Below are 24,447 nucleotides of genomic sequence, written 5' to 3'. Positions count from 1 at the left end.
GGATATTGATTAATAGTTTAGGTATTCTCATGGCATTGTGGTTTAATTATTATGAGACATGTTGATTGACAACTGAAATAACCAGAATGGATTTGCTCTAAATCCTGACGGCAGGAATTTGAATAAAGAAATAATGACTATGGGTTGACAGGTTGTGGTGTTTGTTTTTGAGTTGGGGTAGACAGGGCGATTGGGTCAGGGGCTGTACACATGCTAAGCAAGTGTAACTACATCCCCAGTCGAGGTAGCCATTTTCATTTATAAATAATAAATGCACGTTAGTTACACTGTTCTCTCTACTACCAGGTGTGTGATTTTGGATTTTTCCATAAATAAGAAGCAGATAACAGGCTATTTAATTGCCCTGCTGGTTCTGCTCAGATAGCTGACTCTGAGTCAAGATCTGTGCTTGCTGGTTGACTTACAGGTACATGGGTGAAAAGGTTGGTACCCACTGACCTTCTCCTAATGTTTTTGTCTCCACATTTGTTTATTAGCATCACGTTAATGTTATGAACGTAGAATCCTTGAGAAAAAGAAGGTTATTGTGCACATTTATTTAAAAGTCAGTATTGGGGGTTCAAAGACCCCTCCCGAGGAATGCTACTAAGAATATTTCCCAAAGAAAATATTGGAGAAGGGACTATAATTTGTTTTTAGAGGCATGCTTTGTGTCTAAACTAGTGGGAAAATGGAGGAGAATGTGTTATCAGCATGTTTAAAGGCTTTATCTATTATTGTCATTATTGTTTTGGTGCTGGGTGCTACATACCCTAGACAGCCACTCAGCCACTAATCTCTGTCCCCTGTCATCTTACTTCTTTTGTTTTGAGAGAGTGTCACACTAAGCTAGCCTGAATTCACCCTACAGCTTAGGATAGGCCTTGTGTTGGTAATCCTCCTGTGTCATCCTCTCAAAGTACTGGAACTGCAAGCCTGTATCGCCAGAGTTTTTTGGATGTCTCTTTACATATACCAAATGGAATAGTTCTGGAGGCAAAGCAGCCTCAATGGAGTAATTGTTTGTGTTTGGTCTTTTAGCAAATGTTAAAAAAAATGTTAACAAAATCTAGCACACGACTTCCATGCGCTCCCTGTCAGGACAGGGGGTCTTCCCCCATGGCTCTAGCCCTTAACCACATTATAGTCTCTATTCACAGGAGGTGAAAGTATTTGTTTCTGTGCCTTCTCCAGAAGTTCTTTAGTCCTGAGGACCTCTGGATTTAATATTACATTCGCAGCTCTCCAGGCATGAATTTCAGGTTCTCCTGAAGCGGGTTGAGGAGGGAAGGCTTTTGGGGAAATATGCTTTCACAGACGTGACTGTGGGAAGAAAGTGTGTTGGGGGACCACTCAAAGAATTTGCAATATATTGCAGTTCTTGGCCAACCAACCAGAAGAGGGAAGCTCAGTTACAGGTGAAGAAGCCGAGGCAGTAAGGCTGGGTAATCTCATCCTTTTGTCTCTGGAAGATAATAGATGCTTTCTCCTGAGCCAGGCAGCCTGTCAGCTCTACATGAGGCAGCTTTGGCTTACATTGTGTTCTATAGTTCCTCTCTGCATAATGAGGTCAGCTCACAGAACTTGCATCTCCGTGGGAAGATGACAACATACAGGGTCCCTGGTGAACTAGAGTCAAATAGACTGTGGTCAGTAGCTGACTGTCAAGGATCTAGCAAAATGTGGCTAAGCATTGGTCATTTCCGAACATTCAGTCCCACAGAAGCTGGAGTGCAGTGGTAGTATAATTCACTAATGACTGAGTTATGCGTAAATCACATAGAGGTCCCTCCATCCCACTGTTGTATATAATGTTTGATGAATAGACATAGAGACTCTTTTTTTTTCCCCGTTAATCCTATGGCATGAATTTGGATGTAATTGCAAAAGGCCTAATTATTATAAATTCAATCAAAGAGTTTCACGTGTTAAAGATCCTTCGCTTGATAATCCCAGACTCTGTTGAATTTCTCAAGAGTGGGTTATGCCACTAGTAAAGATGTATTGATCTGAATCCCTCACTCAGCAGTCCTCCCTGCTGCATGCTTTCAGAAGCCCTGCACAATCTAGTCTGTGACTTCAGGATTCAAACCCGCTTTGCAAGCAGATGGTAATATAGGCCACCTACATGCCTGTATCTGCAAATGAGAATCGTGTGTGGTTTTTTTCTCTTCAGACATAATTCATACAAATTTTAGTATATGTCACTGGTAGGTGTGCTATTACTTAGGTAGTGTTAAAAAGGGGGGGGGGAGGTCTGGTTAAACCTTTGATGTTTTATATGTACAACCAGCCCTCTGCACATCTTCTTTTAAAAACGAAGTAAGAAACTAGAAACCTGAATTCATTCACAAATGTGATATGGAAAACGCTTAAGCAGAATAGAGTGATGACTACAAGCTGTTCCCCTCACTGAGGGAATCGTGTGTGGAGGTCTATTGGGCCATATGGATCTTTTCCCAGTCATCCCATAGTCACTGGTGGGCAGGGCTGGAGGGAGCTGGGGCTTGGAACTTCTGTGAAACTGGTGGCAGCGAGCTGATCTCAGCCTTCCCTGGGTCCAGAGCCGGGATCTTCTCTGCTCACCCACCGCTGGGTAGGATTCAATGTCATCTTGTACTGATTAGTTTTTGTTTCTCGGCTTTATGCACTGTGACTGTGACTATCTACTCCGTTCAGTGCAACTATAATCAACCTTTCGCACCGCCATAGGCTCACCTGACACTCCCACTTCCGAAGAGCTTAGATGGTAGCTGTAGGCTTATCTTTAAACACTAACTCTTTGGGTACTGTGTGTACCTTTCAGACGTTGTGAAGGGCAGTTCCATGTGGAGAACCCCCTTGGCTTTCCTTGGGTTTGGGGTAAAAATCCAGAGCTCTTGGACTATGTGCCATACCACACAGTGCCCTCTTCAGTGGGGTCACTTTTGCCAGAGACCTTGTCCATGTTTCCTCTCTTATTTACAAAATCACCAAAGTCATTCTGCAGACTTCCTTTTATTTTAGAATTAGCGGGTTGAGTACAATTGTGTGATCCACACATGATACCTCTGTATTTCCAGTTAGTTTAAATAATAGTCATAAGAAAAAATGGTGTTTATGTCAATATGGATATTGTGGTTTGAAGGAGAATGGACCCCATAGGCTCATATATTTAAATGTTTGGTCTCTAATTGGTGGAACTGTTTGGGAAAGATTACAAGGTGTGGCCTTGTTGAAGGATGGGTGTCACTGGAGGCGTTGGGGTTTTGAGTTTCCAGGCCCTCCCAGGTACTGCTTCAGTGACAGGACTGCCACTGTGCTTCCTGCCACAATGGCCTGAAACTTTAAGCTGGCCCCCAGTTACACTCTTTCTTTTATAAATTACCTTGGTCATTGTGTCTCTTCACAGCAATAGAAAAGTAACAGTAACAATAGATGTTTCAGCATACTTTCTTTTTTAAAAGATTTGCTTGCAGGGCTTATTTTTTTATTATGATTGTTTTGAAATTCTTATATATCACTACCGCTATGATATATTTATGTCCTTCCCACTTCCTTCTGTGTTCCCATCACCCTACCGAAGAATTCATGAGTTCTTCTATAATGAGAGAGAGAGAGAGAGAGAGAGAGAGAGAGAGAGAGAGAGAGATCCAATTAATGTTGCCTGAAACCTTCAGGGGACTTGTCCCTGAAGAAGAATGACTCTCCTTCCTTTGGCAGCCATTGTTGACCTGTATGTCCTCATTTAGGAGTAGAGTCTCGTGAACTTTTCCCCCAGCCATGTTGGTTTGTCAACAGGCATGATCTTGCATAAACAATCACATTGTTGGGAGTTCATGAACGCATGTCTGGAAGACACTATCTCATAGCCCGTATCCTGGTCTTCTGGCTTTTATGAGCTTTGGTCCCCTCTTCTGGGTATCTCTGACTCCTGAGGTGTAGGGGTCGCACTGTAATGTTCCACCAGGGGCTGGGTGCCCCACGGTCCCTTATTATCTGGATTCTGACAGTTGTAGATCACTGTAAGAGAGACCTGTAAGATCCATCTGTAAGAAAGTCTGCACATGGGAGACACATATTTTTAAAAGAATATCTGAATAGTAACTGGCTGTGTCTGCCTGCAGAGCTTTGAATTGACCTAATAGGGCGACAGGAAATGAAGAAATAGACACACAGAGAGGCTGGGATTGTGTAAGCCATGCACTCTAATGGAGATGCACCAGCCACCTAGGAACTCATCTATACCGAGGAATGAGGAGGCAGGTTCGCTGATTTGGGTCTCTGTAGGGAGCAGTCTCAGGCTGCAGTCACTGTGTAGAAGTAGGTTGTGATTGACAAGTTCTGTACACACCGTCAACATCCATCGGTCAACATCCATTGTAGGAACCGGGGAAAAGCTTGTCATCCCCATGAGTTGACGTCCATGGTCATATCATGAGTGCTTTACATACAGAGGTATGCTCGCTTTCCACAATTGGCTAAAGAAAATAAGCATCTGGTTACAGTTTGATCCCTCTCTTGTCAGTCTTTATGACACTCGTGCTAACTGAACTGACTAAAGGATGCCAGCATAACACCCTGCTCTCCACATGGTTCCACTCTGAGATTCCAGCCCATCTTCCCACTGACTTGTTGGCGCTCATCATGTAAGGGGGCTTTCTCCACTAATTAAAAAGCCATTTCTTTCTCTTTACAAGTGGGGCTTTGGTTTCCCACTTAGGCTCTGCTTTTTTCTCTATAATTAATCCAAAGAAGGAATCAACTTTCTTCTTAACTAGACAGGGAGGCAGCCCCATTCCAGCTATTAAATCTGCTTAAATTGGAATATTATAGATGCTTTCTTTAAATAAAGTTACCATAGCAATTATCTCTCGCTGTAATTAGAAGGGAAAGAGCTTTTATGATGAAATGAATATGGGGCTCAGAAACAAGTCTTGATCACACAGCAGCCGTGTTACCAACTCATAGCCACGAGTAAAAGCTACTTAACTCCCCTGTATCTTGGTCCTCCATGTATAATTTGGACGAAATTAAATTAGATGCTTAATCCAAGTTTTTTTTTATGGATTTATGAGACCATGCGTAGCACTTAATTCCTTCAATGAAAAACGTTAGCATTTTGCAAAGGGCTTATATGAACTGTTTTTTAAAAGTTAAGTATCCCATGTGCCACCAAGATGGCTCAGCAGGCAAAAATGCTTGCTGTGCAAACCTGATAACCCGAATTCAGTGCCAAGAACCATAGACTAAGGAGAAAACTAGCTCTCAAAAGTTGTACACACACACACACACACACACACACACACACACACACACACACACACACACACCACTCAATGCACATATGCACCAAACACAACACCAGGATAAAAATAGAAAAAATATTAAATAACCCGTTAACAGGCAAGGGACAATGACATGAACTCACAGTTCATCCAAAAGAAAAACGACTGTTAAAAAAAAAACTAATAAAATTGGGAGAATCTCTAAATTTACAGTAATTTACATGCTCAGAACCATGAGACAGCATGGCCATTTTATTAGATTAATACTAATTACAAAAGAAGTGACATGGTGCCCGCCTGTACATCTCATTGGGAAGATGCATCTACAATTATAGTAATTTCCATAGCTTTCAGTCTAGCAGTCCGATTTCTAGGATTCCACTCCTAAGGAAATATTCCAAAGTGTGGGAAAACAAGTCTATGATCGTGACAATAACTACTTCAGTATTAGTTTTGACATAATAAATTTGAAATTCAACATTGATTAAATAAGTTATGATGAATTATTGTACAGAATAAACACTAAGTTGCATGTGAAAATATATGTATAAATGTCACATATGAGAATATTAAAATGCCTTTTAGGGCTACAGAGCTGACTCAGTAATTAAGAGCTTGCTGCTCTTCAGGGAACCTGAACTTAGTTCCCAGCACCCATATCAGGCCACGTAACTACTTGTAACTTGAGCTCCAGGGGACCTGAAACCCTCTAGGTTCTGCTGGCAAATTCACTCAGGTGTACAAATGTGCATGTGCACACACACATATTTTAAAACTATATGGTAAAATAAAATGTATATATGTGTGTATATGTATATAAAACCTTTTTAAAATGCCTTTTTAAGGTATATGAGAAAGTAGGCCAAAATTATAATTACAGTGGGCTATTATAGTATGTTTTTTTCCTGTTTTTCTAGACATTTTTGTAAGATAGTACTACTTTTAGGATTAAAATTAAAGCTTTAAGTAAGTATATATAATTTGATTCTTTTAAAAATGGTAACTCTATTCTATGCTTGCAAAATCTGCTATGGCATTTTGAGTTCTAGAAAATGATAAAATGGGGCAGCAGGAAGAAATGTGTGGACTTCCCACCACATACTTTGTCACTACCCGAGACATAAGATGGAGCTGTCTGATTGAAGCATGAATCCCGCTGCCCACTCCAGACTCTGTTCATTATAATAGCATTGCCACCTGCATTTCCCCATTTGCTTACTCATCACTAGGGTCATTCCACGGAGGAAAGGGGATCTCATTGATTATTGACACAAGCATCAGTGTAAGGCTTTAAAAAATACATCCTGGGGCTACATACAGAGGCACTGGATTGAAGGAAACTACAAAACCATTTGCTACATACCATAGGATTAGTTTAGTTGGGGCTTTTATTGATGTATTTTGTATATCCGTGTGTAGTTGTAAAGAATGTGTAGGAAGACCCCTGTACACTCTGCTCAGTGACTCCCAGTGGTAACATTTTATAAACTATCATGTAGCCAGCCCAGTCACAGCATTAGCATGAATATAATAACCCTTCTGATGGTACTCAGAGTTGTCATCTGGATGTGTGTCCATTTATACAGTGCTATCTGTACATGCTGTCACCAGTGTGTGTTCATATATCTTCTGCACAGACAAGGCACTGACAGTTCCTCCCCTGTAGGGATCCATCCTGTTATTCTTACAGGGTCATATTCATTCTCCCCTCCTCACCGTCCCTCGCCCCTGACAATCACCCGTCTGTCTCTTGTAAAATGGTATCATTTTATTATGTTACATGGATGCACTTGTACAGTATGTAACCTTTTGAGGTTGAGTTTTTAAACTCAGCATAATTCCTAGGAAAATTGTCAGTGATTTGTAGATTTTTGTTGCTGATTCTTAATACTCCATAGAATGCCTGTAAGGCTATCAAAACATTTACCTGGGCTCATTTCAGTATTTTATTGTTAAAATTGTACACAGTTTTCTGTGTACATAAGTTTCTGTTTGAAGACCATAGCTGGTGGATCATATAGTCTTTACGGATTGACCTGTTGCTTTGCTGTAAAGGTGGGACACCTAGACTGGCTAGAGTTTGCTATATAGCCCAGCCCATATAGTCTTGATCTGGCCAGCTCATATTACTTTTGAAGGAAATTATTGTGGAGAATAGCTGTACAATTTTACATCTTACCTGGCAAAATATGGCAGGTTCGGTTTCCTTTCTAGCTTTGGTGGGGCTTTTGTGACTTTATTTTGAAGTCAGATTTGTGGTAGCCTTTTTCATCTAAAGTAGCCAAAGAATTTTGCTGAAGAGACTCCTGTGTGTACATTTGCACATGCACACACTCACTCACTCATGAGCATGAGGTGGGATGGAATCAGGTAGGGATAGATAGACCAGGGTATTTGTACCAGAAGCTGCTGCCTCCTTCCCACCTCCATCAAAACCTCATTTACTTAGTTCTTAGTTAGCTTTACATGGTAGACCTGTGTGCCCCTTGAGCCTTCAGCAGCTAAGATAAGGGGCTTGATTCTAGGAGACAGACAACACTCGATCCTACCTCCCTTATCATCGTCGCCATTTACAAAGTCAACCCCAAACACGTCAGTGACCTAAGTAAAAGCCTTTGAAGGGTCAGAAAGCACTAGAAGAAAACACAGGGACACCCTTCAAGACATCAGCCCCAGCAGAGATTTATGGGTAAGACTCCAAAAGCACAGGAAACAAAAGTGGACAAATAGGATTATATCAGTCTAAAAAGCTTCTGCAAAAGGACATAGCAAAGAGAAGAGACAGCCTAAAGAACTGTTCATCTGACAGTTACTGTCCAGAATATGGGGAAAAAAAACCACTAATAGAAAACAAGTAATCTAACTCTTAATTATGGGCAAGTGGAGGCCAATGAGATGATTCACTAGGCAAAGGTGATTGCCACTGAGCTCAAAGACCAAGTTCTATCCCTGGAACTCACATTGATGGACAGAGAGAACTGACTCCCACAGGTGGACTCTGCCTGCCACTCAGATGCCGTGGCTTGCATGTGTGTGCACAAGCACTAGTGCATTGTCAGTGGGGATGTGTACTAACACGGACGTATGGGAAACAAAATGAGGCTGATAGAACTGCCACATAACATAGATACCCCAGTTCGTGAGGAGAGGCTGAGGGTCACAAGAGCAAAGGTGTGGACTCAGACTAGCTACCCAAAGACAGATAACCGACTAAAGGAAACATGGTGTGTACACATAGCACGATGTCATTCAGTCATAAAGAGTGAGATACTGTCCTTTGCATGGAAACGGGTGGATCTGGGGGTCAGCAAGCTAAGTGAAGTAAAACAAAGACTCATACTGCTGTCTTCTCTCGTGCAAAAAGAATTCACTCTATAAGGAGATTGTGATGGTTAGGATTGGCAATGTGTGGTGAAAGGGGTAGGGCCAGTACAAAGGGTGGGAAGTCTAGTCAGTGCACATTATAGACATTCATGGAGATATTACACAGAGCCCTGTTAAGATGCATAGTTAATGCATGTTTCCAAACAATAGAACTAGACTTTGGGGTTTTTTTTTTCTACTTTGATTTTTTTTCAGTTTTATTTTTCTTCTAGAAGATAAGATTTCTTTTAAAGACGACATTTTTAACTGATTACTCCTGTTTGACAGTCCCATGCATTTGTAGAATGGATCCTGATGCTTCCCTCATCCCTATTATCCTGTCCCTTGTCACCAGTGTCTTCTCAGGTTCACAGTTGTCTTGGATCCCCATGCCAGCACCCTTAGTTGGTGCTGCTCTGGCATGCGCTCTCTTGGCTGAAGCAAGGAGATCTGTGCTTTGACTTCAACAAGTCAGTTACTTTCCCCAAGATCACTTGCTTAACTTTGTAAAATCAGACTGTACTGGTGGAGGTCAAAGTAGAAGGTAGCAGGCTCGTCTGGATGGCCCTCATTGAAAAGCCACTTTCCCCAAGTTTCTGACCCACTGGGTCTGGAGTAAGGCAGGATAACTCTCCTTCAGCAAGTTCTCGTGTGATGAGGTTGATGCTGATATGAAGAGAGCATCCCAGAGATGAGGATGATGGTGGTCCAGAGTCAGCATCATCGATCAGGATGATGGTGGTCCAGAGTCAGCATCAGCGGTCAGGATGATGGTGGTCCAGAGTCAGCATCAATGGACAGGACGATGGTGGTCCAGAGTCAGCATCAGCGGTCAGGACGATGGTGGTCCAGAGGCAGCACCCAAGAACCACCATGCTTAGTGACACCTCATTCTAAATCCCCAAATTTTGTTTCTGGCAAGGAAAAAAAAAGTTTATACTTCTCTTTTCCTCCTTAAGTGACACAGATATATAGTGAATATAATGTTACCATTAAAATTTATCGCAAAGAATATTACTAGCATGTGAAAACTGCCACAATAGGTCAGGAGGTTTAATGGAAGCCATATATTATTACTAAACAGCTTATATAGAAATGACTGGGTCTATATGGTAAATGAACATTTGGAAAGGAAAACAAAACGTGATTTAGTATCTCTGAGTAACGGGGCTACAAAAATTATAGTTTCCTCTTTTGTTTGTACTTCTCTATATTTTCTAGTTTGAGCTACATTTGGTATAAAATTACAGATAAATTATTAAATCAGATCATAGAAGCAGAGCTGCTCAAGTGTGACACAAAATTAACTGAGACAGCTTGGAGATGTGGCCGTGACTTTGCTAGCCCTTTCTCTGAAGAGAATGGCAGATCACTTGAGTCACCTGTCCTACCTGACAGAGTTCTGCCCTCACACACCCAAACGGCATGCCCGAAGGCCTCTAGTCACTGCCTGTAGTTTCTGCTTGCAGGTAACACTCATGGCATTTTCTCCCTGTTAACCAGTGAGATTCCCCAACTGTATCCTCACAGGCTGTCCCTGCCTCTGCCCTTGACAGTGGCTGAGAAGTTTTTTCCAGCGGGAAGTTTTGCCCTGCTTGCATGTCTGTTGGAATTACTGTGTCAAGCCAAATCAGAACTTAAAAACCGTTGCTGACGTCAGTTTTGGCGATTTCGACGGCTACAGAAAGCTTAGTTTCCCCGCTGTGAAGGTTTGACATCCCAGCTCTGTGTCCTCAGCACCTTCAAAGCAAGACGAAGTGGCTTCCTTTAATAGAATATATTTTTTAAAAGTTTCATTTTCCGCTAAAGCCACCTTTCCTGAAACAATGGAAACTTTTTCAATTAATTGATACTGCAGAAAAGATTCTGGCTTCCAGGAACTCCACTCCGACTGTTTAGGGTCTGGTACCAGTGGGACAGATTTCCAAACACCCTGGTGCCTCCACGCGCTTGCTGGATGAACCCCCTCACAGCTCTTCCAGAAACAAGAGAAACGAGGACTTTTGAATGTCTGGGTGATAATAAACTTATTGAGGTAGCCCTGTTTTATATCCGGCATTTTTAGCACCCGCCCACATGAATGTCATTATTTCCTAACAAATCCAATTTGTGCTTGAGGCAGTAGATTTTTATGAAACACTTAAAGACTATTCCCATGTAAGTTTTTTTTTCCCCCCATGGGTTTGCTGTCCTTAGCAAAGTGACTGCATTTGCTTTATGTAACCAGAGTTTCAGAACTGGCTGTTCACTCTGATGTCACAGTAGCTCTGGCCAGCTGTGACGGTGCCCTCCATAATCCACATATTCTGAAGGAAGTGATAATAGGTGTGTGCCCTGAACTTGCTTCCTTTGTTGAAGGCTAGAACTCAGACAAGTGGCTGATGTATTGATTGGTTTGCACTTTCTGCCCCACCTTCACATGGAGCCTCTGGCTTAGCTTCCCTATTCCCCTGGTTCTATGTCAGTCATCATAGCGTATACGATGGCTGAAGGTTTACATTAATCCACAAATCCCATATCACTCTGCCCCACATTTTGAGAATCTCTGCTGAGTCTCTGCAGAACCTCTGGGGTTCGAGGGCTGTGCTTTGGCTCCCTTAGTCTAGTTAAGTGCACCTGTCGCCGCTGTCTGTTACCATGGCGGGGACTTCTCCTCCTTGGATCGTTTGCCAGGATTCCTTTAGCAAGCCAGCATTTTTCGGTGGGAAACCAGTGTGCACCAAACTCTATGTCATGCCAAATTGTACTCTTTTTTGCCAATACAAAATTTATAATTAGAGTAATAATTACTTCTGAACTACTCCTGTCTTAGCACCTTGAAGGAATCCTTTCTTATAAATGTGATAGTTACGGGGACAATTGGTGGAATAAGTCAGACAGAACCAATGGGCAAATGAAGTCAGCTTACCAGCCCTGAGGGAGGACTATCCCATCCTGTATTCAGTCAAAAGTCAAGTGCAGGGGCTCTCAGCTGCCTCTTGGTAACACTAACCAGGCTAGGGAGTCAGGAAAATCATTTAGTCCCAGTGTTACTATCAAACATTTGATAAATGATTTAAAAAAGATCTATTTTGTGTTCACAGTTATATCTTATTTTGTAAATGAAGTTTGGGTCTTAGAAACCATATTATTATCTAAGGGTTATTTTTACATACAAAGCATAAGTATAAAATCTTGTCTTACTGTGAAGCTAATCTATTTTCTGTTAACAGCATCTGTGTATAGCTTTAAGTACTTACTGTAGAATCCTTCTGAAAACCTGTAGTTTTGAGGGCTGGAGAGATGACCCAGTGTTAAGAGCAGTGGCTGGTCCTTCAAAGGACCCAGATTTGATTCCCAGCATGAACACGGTAGCTCACAGCTATCTTTAATTCCAATTCCAGAACATTGTACACCCTCTTCTGGCCTCTGCAGATACCAGCCAGGCAGGTGCACAATTACTTGCAGGCAAAGCACTCATATACACAAAAAAGTTGTAGTTAAAATTTTTGAAATTATTTTTTTAATTTTTGATTTTTATAAAAATATCAAAACCTGTCATTTTGAAATTCAAAATGTTCAGTGTTTTACGGTCTTGTTGGTTTTGTTTAACATATGCCAAAGCACTTAGGTAGCTTTTAAAAATGAAAATTGCGTCTCATGTAATCATATCTTTTTATTGATGGGAATCTCTGTCAACAATACAGCTCTGTTAACTAAATTAAAGGATGTTTTGAGTTGATGGTGTGTATATGTAGCTGAACCCTTGGTTCACCACTCCACCAGTCTAGTTCTGTTTATTGTCATGTAAGACGGCTGCTTTCAGATGACCCAAAGCAGGGACAGCCTCTTTAGATCCCTTGGCTTGCCTTCCTTCCTCTCCAAGTGTCGATATCTGTGTGCAGAGAACACGGAGTCACATCTTATGGTCACAGGAAAGAGTCCTCTCTCCTGATGTCTCAAGTCACTGTTTACGCTTTGAGGATGTATATTCCAGAAACGCAAGAGCCGGCTTAGCCTAGAGGTTCAGCTGTGGTCGTGTGGTCATGTGGTCTAGATAGGATTTTCTCGGTGTAGAAACAGAAAGAAAAAGAAAAGGAAAAAAAGAAAGAAAAGAAACAAAACAAAACAAACCCCAACCAACAACTTTCTTAAAACAAATTGAAAGCAGATTTTCCTGCAACAGATAAAATCTAGAAAAGACAAAATCAGCTTTTGAAATAGTTAGCTCACAGTGATTTAATTTTTTTTTAAGAAAAAGGGGGGCCAAAAAGCATTATGTAATACCTGCTCCCAAAGTTGAGTATGTATTTTTGTTATTGAAACTTAAAAAGTACATAATGTATACTTGGTAGGTAAAGCTAACAAAAGAGAGGGGAAAAAAAACCTCTTTAGGTCAAAATTTCAGAATTTTTAGTTGGTGGTGATGGTGCGGGGGCAGGGGGGAGGTGCGTGTCTTTGCATTACTTGGTCAGTTGAGCTTCTTGTTCTCCATGTTAAGTCCACTACCAGAAGCATGGAAAACCAAACCTGTGCTTTGATGTCAAGGCGGTAGTGAAGGCTCCAGGATCCGGTGCCTCTAGCTTTTTCTCATTTACCTGCAAGGTTGCTGTGAGAAAAGTGGGGTTTCATCACCTTCCCTCTGGATCGCCGCTGTGTCCGGCCTTGTGTGCTCAGTAAGCCAGTTAGTTTTTCTGTGTTTGTTTTCTCGTTGGTGAAACAGTGTTTCGAATGCTGCTCTGCCTTAACCCTAGGGCGTGCCCAGGGCAAGCATCGTCATAATTAGCTTACACTCTACAATGCTTTACAGGTTTCCGGTGGGCCTTTTACAATTCCCCTTTTGCAGGTGGGGGAAGATGGAAAGATGTTAACCAGCCTAGTAAAGGTCACAGAAGTAGTCAATGAGAGATCTGGTCCAGCAGAAAGATCCTGTAATTACAGCGTTTCTTCTCAGCGCCACACTGTTGACACTTGAGGGCCTTGGGGGGAAGCTGCCCTGTGGTTTTAGGAAGCACTGTAACATCTCGCCTCTCCCTGTCAGACGTCAGTCACCATCCCCTCCCAGGTGTTGACAAGCAAAGTCTACTCAGCCGTCTGACTTAAGAGCACATTTCCTAACCGTTTTTACGATGGCACGTATTGAAGCTAGATGCTCCTTTAACTATCCTGTACCACAGCAATTTCCAGAATTAAAAGCAGTAACTGATTTTGTCTTTTATGAGCTGGTGTGTTTTCTTTTCCAGCAGACTGTTTGCACAGAAGCGGAACACCGCCGCCCTCAGAGGAACCTGTGTTAAGACCTGTAGTCTCCTGTCCCATCTAATTGTAAACTGTTCCTTAATCCCTATGGGGACACACACAAGTCTCCCTCAAACACCCTGACCCATCTGGTAATGGTGGAGAAATGGAAGAGAGGGGGAAAAATCATGTGGATTTATATAGAATATTATCTATATAACCAGTATATTTTTATTATTTATTCATATATTTTAAGACAGGGCCTTACTGTGTAGCTCAGGCTAGCTTACATTATCGGGCTAGGCTTGGTCTGGCCTGGCCTAAAACACATTTCCCCCACCCTTACTCGGCCTATTATCTCTTTTGATCTTCACAGAAAGCCCTGGAGATTTATAAGCTGTAATTGTCCCAGGGTTAGATGATGTTGAGGAACTGTAACCCTTCTTCCTTGCCTGTTCCCTCAGCTTTGGTGCTCTCATTGCAAAACCTGATGTAGGAGCTCAGCAGGAAGCTGATGTGGAAACTCAGCAGGTGCGTTCTTTGCAGCACCAGATGAGGAGAAATGTCCTCTGAAGCACTCTCCATAAAAATCTATGTCTCCTGCACTGCAAGGTTCTGCCTTTTCCCTTCCCTTGTCACAGGGATCACTAACTGCCTCCTTTGCTGCAGTGGGACTTAGGCACCAACTTCCCTGATTCCTTTGCTACCCCTCTAAGAATGCGATGAATTTACTTCTGTTTGTCCTAGGGCAAGCTTCCCAAACCCACCTCTCTGGTCAGATTATCCTTCTCTTTCTGGTGTTAACACAGTTCTCTGCTTTACTGCCCCCCCCCAACTAAAACTCCATAAACATCTGTACTTTACTATCATTTTTTTGTTACTCCGTTATCAGAACTTTTTGGAAGTAACAGGCATTTGTTTGATCTGGGCCGTGTTGAAAATTATTTTGCACATATGCCTGTATGAATTAAGTTGTCTTTTAAACACTAGGTTAAGACTAATTGCTACTGGCAAACAGAACGAGTATAATTGCACATGATTAAAAGTATCAGCATGACCTGAAGAGAAGAAGGGGTCCTTACCAACAGTGTTCAGGACATAAAATTGCCTAGTAGTTTTTTAGACTCAGAATTCTGCTAACAGAATGTCTCAAAAGAGTAGTTTGAACCAATGGGAACATGAACTGGATTACTTCACGGATATGTGACTTTACTGTCAATTAAAACTTTTTTTAAAAGCGGATATGAATCATTCTAATTACTTGATGGTTCGTTTAAAAAAAGGTCGATTGATTCTTGCTGTAAAATGCAATGTCCGTCCGCCTTGCCGGAGTTACTTCTTTTGAGGTTGGTCTGTATCCTGTTGACCAGATTTGGCCCCATCCCACTCAGATCTGACCTACAGCCCAGCCATTCCATCAGGTTCTATCATTAAAGCATTGTGGATTTTTTTTTTCCAGGTGGCCTTTTTGAAGATGTAACTGTGGAAGCTGCAGCTTTCTGGTCTACCAGCAGACAGCTCTCCAGCACAGAATACAGCCAAGGCCAGCAGGTAGCTCTGTGAGCACAGCCTGCTGACATGAACAAGAACTAAGCTGCAGAACAGGGCCTTGTGCTGAAATTTCCAGTTTTTCTTGTTTTATTCTCTAAGAGTTGACTTTAGATCCCTGCAAACTCAAGGCTACAAGGAAAGTCGTAGTGTTGTAGTAGCAGGTTGTCGGCAGGTTAAGTATAGAAGTTGCACCTCTACTCCCACAGAGAGGAATATTCAAATCGGCACTGCATCAGCACCACCTGGAAGCATATTAGCTAATGGAAACCCATCTGTCCTGTGTGAACACAGCGAGGGAACTTCACTGGAGAGCTGAGTGTCAACTGCTCTAAATCCTGGGAAATAAACTTTTAAAGAGCTCCAGGTTTGTTTAAAGCATGTCTTTAAAAACTAAAATATACAAGTTTTCATATCTTATTCAAAGAAGATGCTTGCTGGTTGGTTGTTGAGTGATTATCCAATTAAAGTTTTCCTGAGGGCATAAAACTGCATGTGTTCCTTTTGTTCCTTATTTCCTTCACCACGTGCTATTGCAAATTAATAAATGTACAACGCCAGTGTCTTAGTATGGAGTTATCTCAATTCTTATGTGCCAAACAAGAAAACATTAAGAATGGCAAGAGGTGAGTCCTGCCGTGCCCAGGTCAGCTCCTAATTTTAGGAAGAAGGCTTGAGATTCACCTAGAATTGCACAGCTCGGTTTAAGGGCTGGAACTGGAGTTAGGGATCTGGCCAGATTGATTGATCTCCCTTGCAGGGGATCCATCCATGTCCTTCTCCTCCTGCCACACATTCAGAAGGACAGTCCCTGGGTCAGCAGCCATCTCTGCTGTGGATCTCATAAACAATTAAGTTTTCCATCCCTTCATTTCCTAACATTCTTAGTGGTAAGTATCACATGGCATCCTCATCCTTGGAGTTTACCCAGCAGAGCAGTGGGATTAGGAATTAGAGCAGAATTCGCTGTCCTGCCTTTGGAGCCAGTGGACTGACATCTGCTGCATCCTGCAGTGTCACTTTATTAAACACAGTTTGAAACACTGATGTTCTTGGTGTTGTGTCCAACACTCCGGCCATAGAGAATTAGTTTGGCTTCACTTAAGCTGCTAGACTTCCAACATCATGCTGACTTTTCATGCTTTTAATTTCTGGCAGTAGAGAACAAAATTTCATGACTTTAGTACTTTGTCCATGGATGATTCTTTGCTGTGGGAGAATGCCCTGTACCTTTATGTTCTGTAGCCTTTCCGACCGCGGCCTACAGGAGCAGGCAGTATGATCTCGTCTTCTGTTCCTAGCTCTGCTCTCCAAACTGTGGGCACATGACTGACAGAATTGACTGTTTTTAAGAACCATTTCTAAAGAGAGGTGGCCAGAGAAACAAGACTTAGTGGCTAGCTATAGTTCTATATCAGTAATCACAGAAATCTGCAAGATTCTGACTCTCTGGCATGTGGCCTAGACTAAGGGTATCTTTGTGTGTGACTGTTAGAGTTCATCTTGTATTAGTCTAGTGTTGCAACTGGGATAAACCAGGTGTACTGGCATTTATCCCGTGCTTACCTCTGTTTTGCTCCACTAGAGAAAAGAGAAGTCATGAACACACTGGTGTATGTTTATGGTTAAGGTGCTCATATTATAAAGATGTAACTGACAGATTAAGAGGTGACTTGGTTGGTAAAATGATGCAGCATAAGCATGGGGATCTCATTTGATCCCTAGCCTACATGGAAAAACATCGGTGTGCTGGCACATGCCTATAGTCCCAGTGCTGGAGAGGCAGAGAGGTGGAGCTCTGGGGCTCGGTGCAGTCTAGCCTAATCCATAAGCCCCAAGTCCCTAAAGCAAGATAACTCTTGGGGAACGATAACTGAAGTTGGTCTGTGGCCTACACACACACACATACATAAATTTGCACAAACATGAACATGCACTAGTAGAATCATGCACAAGCGCGCGCGCGCACACACACACACACACACACACACACACACACACACACCTGTTCAGAAACAGAAAAGCAGCTTGAATATTAGTCTGATTTACTAACTTCATTATTTTATAACTTTGTGGCAAGAATCCTCACTTTCTACCAGGGGTCTACCGAAGAAGCAAGTCAACTTCATTTCTGGTGATTGATTGTGGTCTGGTCAGGGAGGGAGGACAGGAGACAAGGAATGAGAAAGGACAGGTAATCTGCTACTGTGCTTTTAATCTCATCTGCCATACAACTTACGATCTCAAGCTTATCTGTTGCCACTGGTCTTTGCATGATTGGAGGAGAGTGAATGCTGAAGAGATGCTTTCAAAGTCAGCTGTTAAGTCTACACAGTGGGAAAGTTCCAGCCTCTAAGGGCCCTTTGGAAGCAGACAGGAGGGAGGACAGGGAGATAGAACCTTTCTAAATGGTGTTTTCTCTTTGTCTAAATAGAAGAACCTTGTTCTGTGTGTGTATGACAATGGGCAGAGACATTGGGTAGACAGAAAGCTACCATTAAAAAGATTTAAACCATGCTAGAAGGACTGGGAAGAATGTACACAGGCTATATAGTGAACACTGACCCTAGGAATTTCTATAATCACTCCTGTGACTTGTGACTATTTATTTACAATCCCAGAATCTACTCAGTGGCACTCCTAAATAATGGAAACCACAGAGTTTGGGCATACTATGAAGAGGACCAGAGTCATGCATGGTAAAGAAAATTTCCAGTTCATTTTCTAATCTCCAAAAACTCCTATAAGTAAGTGGTTCTGGGAACTTACTCTCAGACAGTATTAAATTACAATAGATAAAACTTTTACTCTGAAGAATCAATGCATGTTTATTAACTATTTCTTGTTAAACATAGTGATAGGTTCTGGAGATAGACAATGATTTTTGACCCCATACAGCTCACTGTCTCATGGAGGGAGCAGACAAGAAGCATGATACAGTATTACAAAATTCTATGTTATCATTGGGAAAAATAAGGAAACTGAGCCAAAGAAGTAAGGTAGGAGGTGCCATTGTAGACAGGAAGTGAGAAGGGCTATTGCAGACAGAAAAATCTACTTGTAGACAGGAAGTAAAGTAAGAGGTGCTATTGTAGACAGAAAAATCTACATTAAATCATGTGTATATAAATCTTGCATGCCATATTTGATCAAAATGTGTAAGTTCTCCTAGAGGCAAATCTGACTCAGGACCACAAGTTCATGATCACCAGCGTGGGTTACGGAGGAGACCCCATCTCATGTAGGCTCTATGGAGAGTGACTTTGGTGATGGGTCATGGCATGGATAGATTTTACACAAGCTGCAGTCTTAATGTCACTTTGCCAGAAAGTCACTTGGCTAAATAAGGGCCCACTAATATTAGCAAAACTTGACTCCACCTATCCCAGATAAAGGGCTTGACTAGAACCAAACAGACAGAACTGGTCCTAATTAAGCTTGCTCACTGCCACTGCAGGAAAAAGGCCGGCAGCACTGAACAGCTTTGCATGACAGGTCAATGCACTTCACTGTCACCTCTGTATACTGTGTGTGTGCACACATCCCCATGCACCAGCGTGCTCACTTATCTTAATGTAAGTCAAGTTGTTGGAATCTGCATTATGCTATAATTTAGGAATATAGATTCACTGGTATATCCTAGTCTATAGTTAGAATAACCAGTTACCTTATAAATCTGGGGCAGGGGAGTTTCCACTAATCTACAGATTCTATACACTTCAAAGCGTATAGTTAGGACCACTCAGTATGACTATGTGCGACAATTTCCACCCTGAGACGCTCAAGACCTCATTTTCCAGATCAGCCCATTAGCTCTGATCTCAGGAGGAAAGTAGGAGAGCCCCGTGGAGATTAGCTATTATAAGTGTGTGCTTTAGTTTTAAGAATGACAGACACAAACCTGCTTGAAACATTTTAAAATGCATTGGATTTGCACTATTAATTTTTTTTAAGGAGCTCCATTTTCACATAGGAATAAAGTAAACCAGCCAGTTCTCAATCTAGTTATACATTCAAAAACCCATTTTTAGGGCCCAAATTTATCCCCCTGCGCCCCTATATGTAGTTGCAAGATGTCCCAGTGGTTAGTTCCGCTTCCAGTAGACCTTTCTAACCCTTCTGGTCAGAATGGAAACTGCTCATGGGATATTCTTAGTTTGCTTTCCATTGCTGTGATAAAACTGTGACCAACAGCAACCTAGGGAGAAACTTTGTTTGGCTTCCAATCCTTATCATACATAGACCTTTGTTAAGCCAAGGCTGGAATGGAAGCAGGGGTCATGGAGGAACTGTTTACTGGCTTGCTCTCTATGGCCTGCTCAGCCTGCTTTCTTAGACGCACCTCCTAGAGGTGCTCAGAGCCAGCTGCCTAGAGATGGCACCGCCCACAGTGGGCTAGGCCCTCCCACATCAATCATTAATCAAAAAATGCCTCACAGACTTGTCAACAGGTCACAGAATAGAAACATTTTCACAACTGAGGTTTCTCATCCCAGACAGCTCTAGTATGTGTCAAGTTGAAAAACAAAAACAAAACCAAACACCAGCCAGGACACTTTGCCTTCTGTATTCAACGTCCCTCTCTACGATATACAACCTTGTTAAGCTTACCATATAAATCTTTCCATATTTTAACATTATTATGTATTAAACCTTTATTGCTTGCTTTGGAGGCAGAAATTGAGAACAGTTTTATTGTCATAATTTGTTCCATCGCATTTTTAGTGTTTGTTACCAATTTCAATCCACCTGCTAGGAATACTCCAATCATGAATTCCATCAGTGGATAATCTAAAGCAGTCACAGCAGGTTACTCATTTAAAGGTTCTGGTGTAAACTCCTGAAACTCAGGGAATACATACAGGGCTTTTTACTGCCATGGGTATAACACAGTTGTTGCTTAAGCACCCAAGGTACCGTCATGCCGAGATCAGTGCACCTGTGACTAGAATAGGGTGTGAGGCTTCCCACTTTCTGGCAGCCTCTGCCTGTTACTTCTTTAAGCAGACTGTTTAGCCATTTGCTCCAACTTAGTGATCCATGAACTAGTCTGTGTATCTAGTTGCCTCACCTCTTTGTTCTGGTTACTTTTTGTAAACTTGACAGAAACCTAGACATATCTGGAAAAGGGATGTCTTGGTTGAGGACTTGTCTCCATCAGATTGCTCTGTGGCCATGCCCGTAGGGTATGAGAAAATAAGTGCTTAGATAAGATTAGTGATTGATATGGGTCCACTGAGAGTAGTGTCGTTTCTGTGCCAATAGTGCTAGGTTGTATTTAATTTAAAACAAACAAACAAACAAACAAACAAAAACAAACAGGATGCCACCAGGAACAAGACAGTAAGCAACATTTCTCTGTGGTCTTTGCTTCATTCAGTTCCTGCCTCCAGATTCCTGCTTCAGCCCCTCTCTTGCTTTCCCTTGATGATGGGCTGCAACCTGCAAGCCAAATAAACCCCTTACTCCTCAAGTTGCTTGTGGTTATGGTGTCTATCACAACATCAGAAACCAAACTAGAGCATGTGCTTTGCTTTGTCTCTTCCTCCAATGACCCTGGGCAAAGCCATGATCTTCATTGCACCTGCTGCCCCAGGATCTCTAAGAGATAACTTGGAGAACAGAATGTGTTTCCCAGCGGGGAGGTGTCCTAGATTTATGCCTTCCATCTGAAGAACCAGTGGTGCCTCCCACCTGTTTTCCCCAGGGATGTCTAAGGAACAAAAGTAGACGACCCAGAGCCAGGCTATGGCCAAGCAGACAGAAGCTGCAGGTAGGTCAGACATAGCCAGTGTCAAGTGGAAGGGCTTCCTGTTTACAAAAAGACAACTAGGCAGTTGACCATCTGCCAGGAGAAAGTCTCCTGTGAAATGTGCACTAAACATACATGCCCACCTCTTCCTCTTTTCATGTTAGGGTAGGATTGCAGGTTGCCCTGGTACAGAAACCCCAATTTAGCTGTGAGCTCTCAAAATAGCGCTTTCCCTGACAATCTAGGCCCATGGAGGCCACTGTAGATCTTCCTTAGCCTTAGGCTAGGAAAGGAACCATTGAAAGGAGAAAAATGGCACAATGCCCACAAATACTGGTCTGTTTTTCCACTGGATGGAAACCTGTTCAAGGAACCAGTACATGGGAGAAAAGATCTCTGTGGCCTGTGGCTCTTTCTAGCTGTCTGTCTCTCTGCCCCTCCTAAGAAATGCCACGTTAGGAAAACCCTCACTTGTTTATTCTCTTTCCCAGATAAAGACTGGAGCATTGGTCACTGTAGTTCCCTTACTAGAGACTTTTATTTTGGAATGGTGACATAATAATCAAAATTAGACGTCATTAATTGTATATTACTTAACAGTGTATATTGTACTTGAAGGTATGCTTATAAACCCAGCACACTTTTTGAAAAGAAATTACTTCATTACAGCTCCCCTTCCCCCACCCAGATATTCTGAATAATAAACTCTAGAAAGGATGCTGTAAATCCTATAAAGCGTTAATGGGGTTATATCTCAGTGATAATATTCTGAAATAGTCTTATAATCTTTACTATTTTGTTAGAGACGGGATCTTGCTGGGCTTGAAAGTTGTGATCCCTCTTTGTGAGCCTCCAGAGTACTGAGATTCTAGCTACCATTCTATATATCCTAGAAACAGGATATGTAAAAGAAGCCCAGAAATAAAACTCCAAAGTTTAATCCTTCCAATCTGAGAAGATGTCAAGAAGGAAAGAAAGAGCGATTGGGGACAGACTCTCAGAAAGAAGATGTTGCTTAGTGTTCTTTCAGAGAGAAAACGAGGGTATGTTTGCTTGATGAACTTGCAAAGAATTCATGAGTGAGTTTTAAACGTTAGAAATTCCTAGAGAAATCTGTGAGGCACATTTCCTGTCGTAGTGGTTAAAGGCAAATTTAGTTCTGGCCCCACATGTGTGGATGTATTCCTCTATTTTATTTTTTTTTCAATATAAGGAATTCTTCTAAATAAACAAAGGCTGTCAGTGGTAGGACCACTGGTAGATAAGTTCTATATGCATCTAATAGTGTTTCTGAAACCCATGTCATCAGGACTTGCTTTGGATGGGATTAAGTTTCAGAACAGAGATGAGACAACACCTGACAAGAAAGCATTGCACATCACAGTGCAGATCCCTGAGTGTGCTCCCCCATGGTGCAGGGGTACAAAGAGCTCCTTTCCCATGGGCAGAAGAGAATGCTCAGAGAACACATTGTTGACCAGCCGAGGCAGGATTGTATGTGAGTCTTAAAAGCTGGTGAGATTTGGAAGTACAAAAGGGCAGGTGCACTGAGGGAGAATGACAGTTTGAAATAGTAAGGAGGTCTAGCTGAATGGGGGACTGAGATGGGGCAGGAGATGACAAGGTAGGAGACAGCCTAGTTAGACTGTGCAAAGTGGATGATAGCAAACAGTGCCTTTTTGGGGAACAAATGCAACATGAGCAGGAAACATATCTTTCTTTTAGGATTCCAGACGCTCGAAGAACTCTGGATTTGAATGTGGTCAGAAAGCTCTTATGACCTGAATTGAAATGTCACCTGGGTAATCTTGAGATCTTAAGTGAGTTCTTTAAGCTCAACTATAAAATGGGATTTAAAAATCTCTCTTAGCTGGGTATGGTGGCACAGGGCTTTAATTCCAGCACTTGGGGAGCAGAGGCAGGAGGATCTCTGTGTGTTTGAGGCTGGCTAATCTACAAAGCAAGTCCAGGACAGCCAGGGCTGGTTATACTGAGAAACCCTGTCTCTGAAAACAAACTCACTCTCTCTCTCTCTCTCTCTCTCTCTCTCTCTCTCTCTCTCTCTCTCTCTCTCTCTCTCTCTCTCTCTCTCACAGACACACACACACACACACACACACACACACACACACACACACACACACACACAAACCAGAGGTGTTAGCATCAAATAATCAAACACGTGCATAGCATTAGGACAGCGCGTCTGGTGTGGCATGTGCAGTACATTCCAATAGAGTAGATCTTATCTTAGACTTGATCCTCCTGCCAAACCCTCTTCTTCCTTGTAGCAAATGGAATTTATTTCCTGGGATGTTTATGCAGGAAAACAACACAAAAGACACCCACCTGGTGTAGAACAATGAGGTCAGATGATCAGGAAGAAATGCTGTATCCTTCTGGTCCTTATTGCTGCTATTGAAAAACCGTATAGATTCCAGCAAAAATTCTGTGATTGTGCCAGGGCGTGTGGTGGAGGTGCCCATGGAGACCCTCTGGCAGCTAGCCTCTACATGAAAGGGCTGTCTATTTTGCCCTTCTCATTCTCCACATCGTCTGGAATCGATGATCTCCACAGTTAAGCTGTCTACCACAGAGTGTCCTGTGTAAAAGGTAGCGCTTCATCCCAGCTTTGAAAAGGCAAAGTCATGCTGTAAGGGGCACAGAGGGGGCCAGTTCTGGGTGGAACTCTGTGCCTTGAGTTTACCCACATCCCAGGGCACACACATTTTACTGAAGGTTGCACCGCTTGGTCTTTCCACCTGTGTTTGAAGGTCTGTCTTATCCAGTCCAAGCAATAGACGGAAGGGTGAATTTTGGAGTGTCATATATTCAAACATTAAAATATCATTTCTGAAACAAGTCCATGAACAGAATTCTCTCTCTCTCTCTCTCTCTCTCTCTGAAAATAGATTTTTTTCATTCAATATATTCTGATTATGGTTTCACTCCCCCAGTCCTGCAAGATCCTTCCCACCTCCCACCCATCCAAATCCACACTCTGTCTTTCTCTCTCTCATTAGAAAACAATTAGAAATAGAAACAAAAGAGCATTAGAAAACAAAATTAAAAAAGAAAATAATAATAAAATAAGCAGTTTTTTTAAAAAAAAGAACAATAAAAAACAAGATAACAAACCTAAATAGGACAAAATAAGCAAATGAACAGAAGAAACAAAGAAAAAAGCACAAGAAACATATATAGAGATATAGATATAGATATAGATATATACTCAGAGAGACATACACAGACATCCCATAAAGACACAAAATCAGAAACCATAACATATAAACAAAAGAC

The 24,447-nt window shown here is 42.0% G+C and overlaps 1 protein-coding gene and 1 long non-coding RNA gene across 8 annotated transcripts in view; one reads left to right on the top strand and one right to left on the bottom strand.

Moving 5' to 3' along the window:
* The window catches only part of Ube3d (ubiquitin protein ligase E3D), a 166,924-nt gene extending 151,040 nt beyond the window's left edge, over positions 1–15,884 (top strand). For 4 of the 6 annotated variants that reach the window (XR_015626661.1, NM_001433778.1, NM_001433777.1 and 1 more), the window contains 1 exon segment: positions 15,307–15,884. Coding sequence is in view for 4 of the 6 variants with exons in the window: in NM_001433778.1 (NP_001420707.1) it covers positions 15,307–15,327 (21 nt within the window). In the remaining 2 variants the exon portion in view is untranslated. 6 annotated transcript variants of the gene reach the window in all.
* On the bottom strand, positions 9,029–13,349 carry LOC134480084 (uncharacterized). Of its 2 annotated transcripts, none has more exons than XR_015627922.1 (2): positions 13,208–13,330; positions 9,029–9,544 (listed from the first exon to the last, which is right to left on the bottom strand). It is a non-coding gene; the product is annotated as an uncharacterized LOC134480084 (long non-coding RNA). The 2 variants fall into 2 exon arrangements; XR_015627921.1 differs by lacking the exon at positions 9,029–9,544 and adding an exon at positions 12,268–12,504 and having other exon boundaries at positions 13,208–13,349.
* Positions 15,885–24,447: the final 8,563 nt, after the last annotated feature.

This window comes from Rattus norvegicus, chromosome 8, assembly GCF_021556685.1.
Source record: "Rattus norvegicus strain SHRSP/BbbUtx chromosome 8, alternate assembly SHRSP_T2T, whole genome shotgun sequence".
Taxonomy (NCBI): Eukaryota; Metazoa; Chordata; class Mammalia; order Rodentia; family Muridae; genus Rattus; species Rattus norvegicus.
This window is presented reverse-complemented; position numbering and strand designations above follow the sequence as displayed.